An 11849-nucleotide genomic window follows, 5' to 3' on the forward strand; every position below is an offset into this window, starting at 1 on the left:
TTCAGCATGCTAGTGTTCTGCAGTGTCTGGGTCACCTTCCTCCCTGTCTACCATAGCACCAAGGGCAAGGTCATGGTTGCTGTGGAGATCTTCTCCATCTTGGCATCCAGTGCAGGGATGCTTGGATGTATTTTTGTACCCAAGATTTATATCATGTTAATGCGACCGGAGAGAAATTGTACCCAAAAGATCAGGGAAAAATCATATTTCTGAACAAATATTTCAGGAATTCTGTCAAATGTAAAAGTGGTACATAGCCACCAAATATTAGGTTATAGTGCATGTGTCCAGTTTTATAATCACTCTCACTTGTTGCTCTAGTGATATCAGGAAGTATCATATCTCCTGAACTTCCGTACAGTGTCCATAAAATCTTGCACTCATTCACTTGCTACATTTCCTCTCAGAGAACTAAACTCTCTAATTATTACAATTTCATTCATCATTTTGCATTCATGGAGATTTCCCTGTGGTAACTTCCAAAAATGTTGATAAGGCAGTTGAATCCATCACTTTGTGCAGAAAAATTAGGTCTAGGACAGACAGGGTTACACATAGAAACCATCTACCCAATCAAATAATCATTCAGAAACACAGACTAACTAAATAATCAGCAAAGATGAAATCAGAACATATTTTCTGATTTCCAGTAAGAGCACAGACATAACAGAATACTGCCTTTTTTCATCTGTTCTTCAAGCTATTGGCCAATATTCTAATGAGGAATGTTCCTTTTCTGCTGTCAAATACAAATATATTTTATCCAACACTGATCAGAAGCCCAGGGACTCTGTGGATGAATTGGGAATAGTTGTAAGAAGCTGAGGAGAAGAGTGACCTATAGAAAGACCAGCATTCTCAACAAACATGGACAAGCAAGATCTCTCAGACATTGAGCCTCTAATCAGAGATCATACACTAGCTAATGTGAAGCCCCCAACAAATATGCAGCATAAGACTGCCTGGTCTAGAATCAGTGGGAAAGACACACCTAATCCCAGAGAGACTTAAGTCCCCAGGGATTGGGAAGGGCTGGGCATTGGGGATGTAGGGATATCATCTTGGAGACGTGGGGGAGGGGGGATGTTAGATAAGGAAGAGTGAGGGGGCAGACCAGGAGGGGGATAACTACTAGACTGTAAACAGAATATTGAGTAATAACAAATTAAAAAATGAAATGAAATAATCTTGTAGATATGTCAACATGCTATTTATATTGTAGTTATGGAAGGGATAGGTAAAACTACTGACATTTGCATGAACCTAATTTTTTTTTCAGAAGTTGCCCTCTGTGCGCAGTTCTGGTTGAGTTTCTGGACTCAGAAAATTCTGGAAAACAGAATGAGAGGCAGATGCTTTAATTAAGCTGCTTTCTTGAAAACGACATTTTCAAAAAGACAATTTAGTGTTTGCAGCTACACTAAATATTTCACATTTTTCAATTCCCATTATATAATAATTCCCAAATGGGTCTAAAATGCATTAACAAAAACAATCACTTCCCTAAGTCAGTCTTCATAGAAATATGATCACTAGCAATGTCCCTTTAAGGAACACATACTTCATTAACATCCACATTTTACTCATTGAAAATTCATGGAAGATGGCATTGTTGCAAAAAAGATTTGATATTCAAACTACAGTTTAATGGAATTCTTCACGAATTTATTCTTTTTTAATTTTTTAATTATTGTATTAGATATTTTCTTCATTTACATTTCAAATACTATCCCCTATATACTCTCACCACCCTGCTCCCAAACCCACCCACTCCTGTTTCCAGACCTTGGCATTCCCCTCTACTGGGGCATATAATCTTCACAAGATCAAGGGCCTCTCCTCCTAATGATGGTGGAGTAGCCCATCTTCTGCTACATATGCAGCAAAACACATGAGCTCTGAAGGTACTGGTTAGTTCGTATTGTTGTTCTTCCTATAGGGTTGCAGACCCTTCAGCTCCTTGGGTACTTTCTCTAGCTCCTCCAATGGGGGCCCTGTGTTCCATACAATAGATGACACTGAGCATCCACTTCTGGATTAGCCAGACACTAGCATAGCCTCACAGGAGACAGCTATATCAGGGCCCTGTCATAAATTGTTGCTAGCATAGGCAATCGTGTCTTATAAAAACTTATAAAAACTTACTGCCTTATATGATATATATATATATTTGTGTGTGTCTTATATTTATATATAAATGTTTAATATAAAATAATATAAATATGCAAATATATAATTATAACATATAAAATATAAAGTTATAATATGTAAATAATATAAATATATAATATACATATATAATATAAACATATATATAAAATTATAAAAACTTATGGTCTTATATAAAATATATAAAAATTTAATATAAAGTAATATAAATATATAAATGTATAATTATAATATATAACATAAATTATAATATAGAAATAATATAAATATATCACATAAATATATAATGTAAAATGTATATATAAATATACGTTTGTGTATATATAATATGTAGTGTCTTATAAAACAAACTAAAACTTATAGAGGAGAATGTGGGGAAAAAACTTGAGTATATGTGCCGCAGACCTTCTTTTTCCTGTACCTCAGTAAAAACAGGTCTCTCGAGCAGATGGGCAAAGAGTTGGATGTGTTGAGAGACAGACACACGCACACAAGAGAGGTGTTGAATCTGAATGTAATTTTCTGGTCGAGCTTAGACTAATATTACAGGGAATATCATAAATTGTAAAACATAACAGATATGGTACATTGAAGTTTTCCAGGTGCAAGAGGAGTGACTATAAAAAGAATTTGCAGGAACCAGATAAATGTTTATGTAAGGGATAAGTATCCCTTCAGATGCAAGAAGAGTGACTTCAAAAGGACTATGTTTACTTTAGAGATTAGCATTGTTTCAGATTCACACTTTAGCATTAATAGGGCTAGGGGGGTATAAACTCTTGCCTGGCTTCAGGAATAAAGTAGTGTCATGAACCTTGGAATTCTTAGGCCTTGTTAATTCTTATTTATGTCTGGAGAATTCACATTATTCAGTATAGTATATTAATTTGCTCTTGGCATGGAATGTAGTCCATAATAAGAATTTTTATCTCAGTAAGAATATCAGACTCTTTCTGTAGACAACTGAATTTATGGCTAGTGCTTAATTGTTTTATGGTTGAGCTAAATTAGTTACTGAATANGTTAAACTCCTTGCTGCTATCTGGAATCTAAGAACACTGGGAAAAGGCTTTAGCTATGTTAGAATACAATCTTGAAAGGCATTTACTATAAGGTAATGCTTAATAGAGTGCATGTGAATCTATACATTAGACTAATGCAGTGGAAATTTGATTATTATGGGTTCAGGAGAAAACGCCAAATCTCTGGGAGGGGAATTACCATGGAACTCTGATCCTCAAGAACAGCTTCCAGGCTTTACGCCTGTCAAACTGACCCAAACTGGAGAGCTGACTTTCGTAAGACTTCCAGGAGAAGAGTCCTAGAAATTCATTTCTCATGAGCAGCTTTTTGGCATTACTGCCTCACAAGCTGGCTCCACCAGAGTCCCTTGGCATATATGGGCCCAGGGGGAAAATTCCTGAACAGAATAGCAGTGGCTTGTGATGTATGATCAAATATGTCCTTTATTTCCTCCTCTGTGGTAATTTCCTGAGTTTTCTTTGCAAGAAGACCTGTCAAATATCATTCACACAAAGGCCTAAAACCAGTTGGGTCTTAAATCCAAGGCAAAAATGTTGAACTAAAGTGTCCATTAACATATCAACTGTACAGTGGCCTCCAGTTTCTCTCAGCATCCCTCTCTCTCTACTGCATATAGGTCCCTCCTGCCTGGCATGCCTCCCCAACCTAGCCCAAGACCCCCCCCCAAACTATCTAGTCCAGGTGATCCCCCGGGCTTTCCTCCTTCCAGCTCTTCTGACACCTATATAACTCAGCCACTTTTAGCCATGCTAGTATCTTCACTAAGGCTGCCCCTCTTGGTTGGTGGCCCCTCTTTCTATTCTCAGATCTCCTCTCCTCACATGTCCCAGGTTAGGGTCGTGTTCACTCTGTAACTCTCCCAGAGGTTTCCTGTCTGGTCTGAAACTCACAGTGACAGGCTAGTTTCTAATCCCAAACATCAACTTGCCTCTGCCAGCAGTTCTGTAATTTAGGAGTGTTTCAGCAAGCCCGGCCTTTGTAGCTNAAGGAAATATTGGCACATCTATAATCACAACAATCTCCCTAACAGATTGAGTGCACAGCTCCATCTGGGGAGGTATGTCTACTTCCTGGCACTTGATCATGTCTGAACTACATTGTACAGAAGACATTGCACTGAGTATAGCCAGAGAAAATAGGCATTATGGTGAAGACAAAATGATGGGACTTTCAGCTTTGTGAGCAGTAGGTTCTTTGAAACTTTTTGGATCTGTCAGTCACAGAAAACTAGTTTTATTACTATTGGTCATGGCAGGAAAATGGGAGAGTTGAAGCGTTTTTCCTCCATCATGGAAGTGGAACTGAATTTTTCTACAAAACTTGTGGTCTTACCCAGGTTTCCATGGGGGATGACAGTGCTCAAGGGAATGGCAGGCCAGTGGAGCCCAGTGGTGATTGTGAAGGCTGCTTGTGGAACCCTGCCCCAGGTGAGTGCCTAGTGATCGCCCACCTCCATGAGTTCAGGGTCAGGAGCCAACAGGAAAAACTTCCATGTCCCTGACTGTAGGACACCTGTGGAAAAAAAATATTTTTTTTGACATCTGTGTGCTCAATCACTAGAATCATCCCCTCTGACTCACAGGGTCTGGTGAAATTTACCCCCCAAGGCTTGTGGGCAGGCCTGTGCTTGAAGACAGAGTCCTGGGGTGACCTTTACTGGCATTAGATGAGGGAAAGGGCTCAGTGCACCTAAGGACCTGACTTTTGTATACAGAGACTCTGGTGGCCAAGAAGATTTGAACAGGTGAGAGATTCTATCTAGTCAGTTTTTCAAAGGTGGGGTAGGGATAATTTAGGTGTAGGCAGAGAACTGTGAATTGTTGGGTAAATCCTGCACACTAATTTTCGAGTTAGAATGCAAGCTGCAGCAGGCATGGGGGAGTTGTAGGGTGGGTGATGGTAATGTCCAGATCTTTGATGGAGTTATTTTATTCTCTCAGTATGCCCCTCTCCCACCACCCTGTCCTTTCCTGCTCTGCTGCCCCCCACAGGGGGCCTTGTGAGCTCATACCCTCACTCCCTTCTTCTTCCCTCTCCCTTTGCCCCTTTCCCTCTCCCCTCCCCTACCACCTCCCTCTACCTCAGACTGTCTCTCTCTCTCTAGTCATGGCTATCCTGTCTCTCTATGTACCACACTATCTTCAAACTCAAAGGAATCCTTCTATCTCTAACTCACAATGGATAAGAAAAAGCACCCTTTGTTATATTTTTACTTTATTTATTTATTTTTAATCTTGGCTCAAATTCACTGTTTACATCACACTAGCCTCAAATTCACAGAGATTTCCCTTGTGGGTTAGGGTCTCCTTTGGTTAAGGGCTGCCAACTGAACGCTGGTTCATGGTGGAAGTGCCTTAATTGGAGCCAACCTGTCTTACATTTCTAATGAATTTTTAAAACTCAGAAATCAGGACATGCTGCTATGCTAAGCTTAGCTGTGAAGAAAATTTTAATTAAAATAAATTTTATTTTTAAATAATATTACTAAATTTTATTAGTAATTATAATTAATAATATTACTCATTTTAAGTATTACTGAAAGGTTTTAAAATTCTGTGATTGCATTCAGTATTTGAGTAAAGTCTGCCCTGTTATTAGCTATCCTCCCTCTCCCCATTGACACTCCCCATGACTCTAGCTGGCCTATGTACATCATGTTGGCCTCAGATGCACAGAAGTCTGCTTGCTTCTGCCTTGCAAACGTTGTGTAAAGGCTAATTAATTCCAAAGTCGTAATTCAATGTGGGTAGATAAAACTACATTTTCATATCATATGTACCCATTTGTGAAATTTATTAAAGAAGCATTAGTCATGTGCTCAGACAGAGCCTGTAACAAATACTTGACACATAGGACTGAGGTTGAGACTGTGATTCTCTTTTGTTTGTTTTTTTAAATATATATTTTATGTATATAAGTACATGGTTGATATCTTCAGACACAGCAAAAGAGGGTGATCTCTCCAGCCCTATTAGTCTCTTTTTGGAATATGAAGGTATGTTAGTTTTAATGAGTAGAGTTTCCATAGGCTTACATAGTTGAATGCTCAGTCCCCAGGTTGTGGAACTGTTTGAGAAGAATCAGAAAGATTAAGAGGTAAGGTATTATTGGAGGAAGGATGTGGCTGGGAGTGAACTTTGAGGTTTCACAATCCCACACGTAATCCAGTGTGTGTGTGTNTGTGTGTGTGTGTGTGTGTGTGTGTGTGTGTGTGTGTGTGTGTGTGTGTGTGTGTGTGTGTGTGTGTGTGTGTGTGCCTGCTGCTGGTAGATCAGAACATAAAGTCTTCAGGTATTGCCCTGGTCCCATGCCTCACTTCTTACCACCATTCTCATCCTGGACGAACACTCTGAAACTGTTAGCTAGCACCAGTTAAATGTTTTCTTTTATATTTTAAGAATTGCCTTGGCAATGGTGTCTCTTCACCTCAAAAAAAAGAGTAAATTTTAGCCAGGTATGTTGGCACACGCCTTTAATCCCAGGACTCAGGAGACAGAGGCAGGCAGATTTCTGAGTTTGAGGCCAGCCTGGTCTACAAAGTGAATTCCAGGATAGCCAGGGAGACACAGAGAAGCCCTGTCTCAAAAAACAAAAACAAAACAAAACAAACAAACAAACAAAACAAAACAAACAGTATATTTAATCCTCAGGTAACAAACAGAAGAGATTGATTCTTTGTCCAAGGTCATCCAGTAATAGAGTCCAAGGATGGAGCCCAGTGGGTACCTGACTGCATGTATGAGAGAGGACTTGGGTGAACCTTTGGGATACCAACACTCTTGCTTATTACTCACAACCTTGTTTTTCTACAGGTTTCCCAGTATTCAGTTAAATCCTGCCATCCAGGAAGAGGTAAGTGGAGGGAGCCCAGGAATCACACTCCCCAATTAACACATAAGTGATATCTGGGACTGTGGTGTCCTGGGACTCTGTGCTGGAATTCTCTCTGCCTTTCCATTTGATTTCCCTGGCACATGCTCAGAATTAAAAGTCCCCACATCCACAACAGGGATTACATGGATAGGTTTCCCTTTATGGTAACCATTGGCTAAAGATTTGAAGGTCTTAAAGCTCCAGTGATGACATTAGACCAGGCCTGGAAGTGAGATTGGTTGGGAATGATTAGAAATGCTCAGGAATGCATGAGTTTGGCTGGCTGTAGTGGAAAGTAGAAATTGTGGTAGCACAACAGCTGAAGGCTGAGTCTGCATACTGAGATTGAATGGAAGCTCAGTGTGAAGAAAGATTTCTGTGTCCTGAGGTCATGTACACATGGCTTCCTGGCCTTTGTGTCAGGGACAGAGTGGACAACTGTGACCCTAATGTAGTCTGTGTGAAACAGATGATTGGGAGGAATCCGTGTTAGTGTCTGATTGGGAGGCGTCCACGTGAATTCTCTGAATGAAAGGAGGGACATTCTTCTAGCTTGGATTGACTCCAGCTGTGATGGTTTCAATGAACTCACCCTCCAGATATTCATAGACTTGCATACTTGTTCCTTATTGGTGGAACACTTTGGAGATAATAATGATGTATATCCTTGTTGTAGGAGGTGCGTCACTGGGGGTGGGCTTGTAGGTCTCAAAAGCTCTTCCCATTCCCAGTTAACTCTCTCTGCCTAGTACTGTACTATGGATCAGGATGTAAGCTTTCAGCAACTGTTCCAGTGCTGGGTGTGCCTGTATCCATCCTCCCAGACATGGAGGTTACAGATTGACCCTCTGAGTTGTCAGCCCTGATAAACTCCTTGTTATTATCAGTTGNCTTGGTCATGGTGTCTCTTCACAGTAATTGAAAAGAAATTAAGCCACTAGGTCAACTTGACTGTTGTTGCTGAGTGATGAACACAGTAGTTGGTGGGACCTTGTGGATAGACTGGTTATCAATAGAATAGGTTCACAGCCTAGTATCCTCTGAGGTAGAAAACTAAGTGGGAATGACTTAAGAGTATCAGGAATCCCTGACAAGGAGGATTCATATAAATTCAACTTTCTCCACTGTTCAGGATTATTTATCCTTTGAGGATGTGTCTGTGTACTTCTCCTGGGAGGAATGGACACTGCTTGATGAATCTCAAAGGATCTTGCACCAGACTGTGATGACAAAGATCTTCACACTCATGTCTTTGCTGGGTAAGACCCTACCATCATTTCACAACATGTCTAGGCTTTCCTTACTTTTTGGTTCGTTTTTTTTGTTTGTTTGTTTTGTTTTGTTTTGTTTTTTTATTTTGTTTTTGTTTCATTGTTTGTCTGTCTTTTAGAGAGATCTGTATCATTCTCAAAGCTGGCCTATGAACACCAAGTTTTTCCCCCACAGTCTTGGAGTATAAAATACAGGTTAAAAACCAAGTCAAGTTTCACAACAGCTCTGCTTCTCGCAATTGCAGCAAAGGCACACAGGAATCAATTTGGGGTAAATATTTTTTTGGGGTGTAGTTTGAGGCATCGGTCTATCTTTAGAATCCTAGCTGTGCTAGATGCACTATGTAGACCTGGCTGTTCTCTGACTTTCCAAATTCTCCTTGCTCTTTGTTTTGAGTGTTGCAATTAATGGATTGCACAAAAACACCTGGCCTGGGGTCAGGAGTCTTAACTCTGATGGCTTCTCTGTGACTTAATGACACTGTAAATATTTGGGATCTTTGTGACTCAAGTACTTCTGGTGACATGACTTATGTTTGAATATAACAGGAATTGTGGCACTTGTAAGCTCATTTTTTTGTTTTGTTTTATTTTATTTTATTCATTTTATTTAATTTAATTTAATTTTATTTATTTTATTTTATTTTATTTTATTTTATTTTATTTTATTTTATTTTTGTAAGACACTCTTAACAGGATTACTCTCACTAGGCTTTATTCTTGTCTATTGTATTGGTTACATCCTTTAGTACAGGAGTGTCATTTTTTTGTATCATTGTCCTTTCAGACTTATACCTTCTGTGATCCATGGCATGACTCAGCTGGAGTCTTGGGGAGAGCCTTCTGTGACTGCATTAAGATTCCTGACTCCAGGTATGTTATAGATACATAGAATGTGGTGGTTTTTGATGTTTGAAAGTATTAATTCTGAACCAGAACTGTCCCTTGGGTGTCAGTCTTGAATATTTTGCCTGTTGCCTTGCAACCCTGTGAAATACAGCTGTTCCTTTATTTTGATGGTGTGCATGGTAAATGTAACTCCTATATGGCTAATGTAATTGTCATCTCAGAGGCAGTGAGCTTCCAACTAGTAAGGAAAGCCTAGTCCTGGAAGATTCTAGCCTGTGTGCAATCTAATCAAGGCCTAGTGTGGTTTCAACCATGGAGACTTAATGTTGAATAAACTCACTTGTTCTAGCTTTTTTTCTGAACTTTGGTAGGATGATCAACTCAGCTATCTTGCCTCAAACTCCTTCAATTCAAACTGGCTTCTTTTAGCTTCTGACTGAATTGCTCTGTTTGGTCTCAAAGTAACTCTAGCAATCTGTTCTAATCTTCTGGCATTTCATTCTCTGGTTCATTATGTCTTCACCTGTATCTAGCTTGTTCTCTCTGCAACCTGTCTGTCAAACTGTTCCTGTCAAAACTTCATCTGAACACTCTGTATGCTCTGAAGTAGACTCATGTGGAGAGCTGTGTCGCGAGCAATTGCTGTGGAGAGCTGTGCGTGCCTCAAGCAATCGCCATTATAAGATGGTGCTGGCCTCCGCTGTGCCTAACTAGTAAACAAGCCTTGTAAGCAGGTGCGAGAGTGAACTCACTCTTAGTCACTGCCCATTCTTGGGCGTAGTAATGGGGTGATGAGCAAGAAACGAATCAGGAGCTGTCATGCCACATCAGGTGCTGAAACATCACGCTGCGGGGCTATATAAGCAACTCCATTTTCTGGGGTCGGGGTCTTCCTGAGAAGTAAGCAATAAAGCTTTGCCGCAGAAGATTCCGGTTGTCCTGAGTGTGTTTCTGCCGGCGGGAACAAAAGCTCGGGATACATGGCGCTGAAGACCCGGGGACTTTATACCATCACAACAGCGCAAGGGAGATCCCTCGTTCATGGGGCGGAACCAGAACTGCGGGACATTACAGCTCTGCAAGGTACATGCAGTCTTGAAATTTCTCCAGAGTTAGATGCCCTTTTGATTGTTTGAATGGCAATTGCACTTTCCCTTTCGGTTTCATTTTGCTTCCACAGCTGGAACTGCTGACTGGTTCCCAGTTGCAGTCAGGCCTGGACAGCGCCTGGACAGTGACCAGTTTCAGTTGCAGACAGCTCCTGGACATTGTCTCGACAGCGACCAGTTTCAGTCGAGGTCAGGACTGGACAGCGGCAGTATGGGAATTTCTCACTCTGTAGTAGTGGCGTAAAGGTCGGTCCTGAAGCAATGTGGCCTAAAAATCGCCACTAAGAGTATAGAGGCATTTGTCAGGGAGATAGACCATGTGGCACCATGGTATGCTTGCTCAGTTTCGTTAACCGTCACCTCTTGGGACAAACTGAAACGAGATCTAATTAGGGAACAGCAAAAGGGCAAACTTAAAGCAGGGATCATGCCTTTGTGGAAATTGGTGAGATCGTGCTTAACAGACGAGGATTGTCAGCAAATGGTAAAGGCAGGGCAGAAGATTTTGGACGAAATTCAAGACAGTCTATCAGAGGCAGAGTGGGAGAGAGAGATTGAAAGTTGGGACGAAACAAGGTGCACTGAAGAATTTAGGCCTTTCCACAGGCCTTGAGCCCGAGGAAAAGAGATATAAAGAAAAGAATGCCTTGGGTGAGATTAGAAAAGGGGATGGAAAGGGAGAGAAGAAGAGAGAAAGAACTGGAGAGGCACATAAGGAAAGGAGCCTCTACCCGCCATTATATGAGTTCAAGGCAATAGCTGTCAGTATCTCAGAATCGGATAAAAAACTTAGCTACTCTGAGGAAACAGACTTAGAGGAAGAAGCTGCATGTCAAGCTTTACAAATGATAGAAAAGGCCTTACAAAATGCTCAATTACAACGCATAATCGAGTCAAAGTCATTGGAATTGTGCATATTAAAAACTGCACAGTTACCAACATCAGTCTTATGGCAAAATGGACCCTTATTGTGAGTCCACCCTAATGCTTCCCCTGCAAAAATCATTGAGTGGTATCCTAATGCAGTTGCTCAACTTGCACTTAGGGGGATAAAAGCAGCCATTACTCATTTTGGGAGAGAACCTCATATGCTAATTGTGCCTTATACTTCTGCTCAAGCTCAAACCCTGGCAGCAACAACTAACGATTGGGCAGTTTTGGTTGCCTCTTATTCAGGACAAATTGATAATCNTTATCCAAAACATCCAATTTTACAGTTCGCCTTTAGCCAACCCATAGTGTTTCCAGTAATAACAGCCAAACACCCTCTTCCAGATGGGGTAGTAGTGTATACAGATGGATCCAAATCTGGTATAGGTGCATATGTAGTAAATGGCCAAGTAACATCTACACAATATAATTAGAAATCACCCCAGGTTGTAGAGTGTTTGGTAGTTCTAGAGGTCCTTGAAACTTTTCCGGGACCACTCAATACTGTATCTGATTCCTTATATGTGGTCAAAGCAGTTAATATGCTTGAAGTTGCTGGCTTAATTAGACCCTCTAGCAAGCTTGCTCACATTTTTCAGCAAAT

At 40.6% G+C, this 11849-nt stretch overlaps 1 protein-coding gene and 1 pseudogene across 1 annotated transcript in view; both read left to right on the top strand.

The window, feature by feature from the left end:
- LOC110289138 (vomeronasal type-2 receptor 116-like) overlaps positions 1-213 on the top strand; it is a 15956-nt gene extending 15743 nt beyond the window's left edge. The window contains exon 5 of the mRNA XM_021155320.1: positions 6-213. Within this exon, the coding sequence (XP_021010979.1) occupies positions 6-213 (208 nt within the window). The remainder of the gene's footprint in view (positions 1-5) is intronic.
- Positions 214-4472: 4259 nt separating this feature from the next.
- Positions 4473-11849, top strand: part of LOC110289139 — an 11864-nt pseudogene continuing 4487 nt past the window's right edge.

The sequence above is a fragment of the Mus caroli genome, unplaced genomic scaffold, assembly GCF_900094665.2.
Source record: "Mus caroli unplaced genomic scaffold, CAROLI_EIJ_v1.1 scaffold_13907_1, whole genome shotgun sequence".
Taxonomy (NCBI): domain Eukaryota; kingdom Metazoa; phylum Chordata; class Mammalia; order Rodentia; family Muridae; genus Mus; species Mus caroli.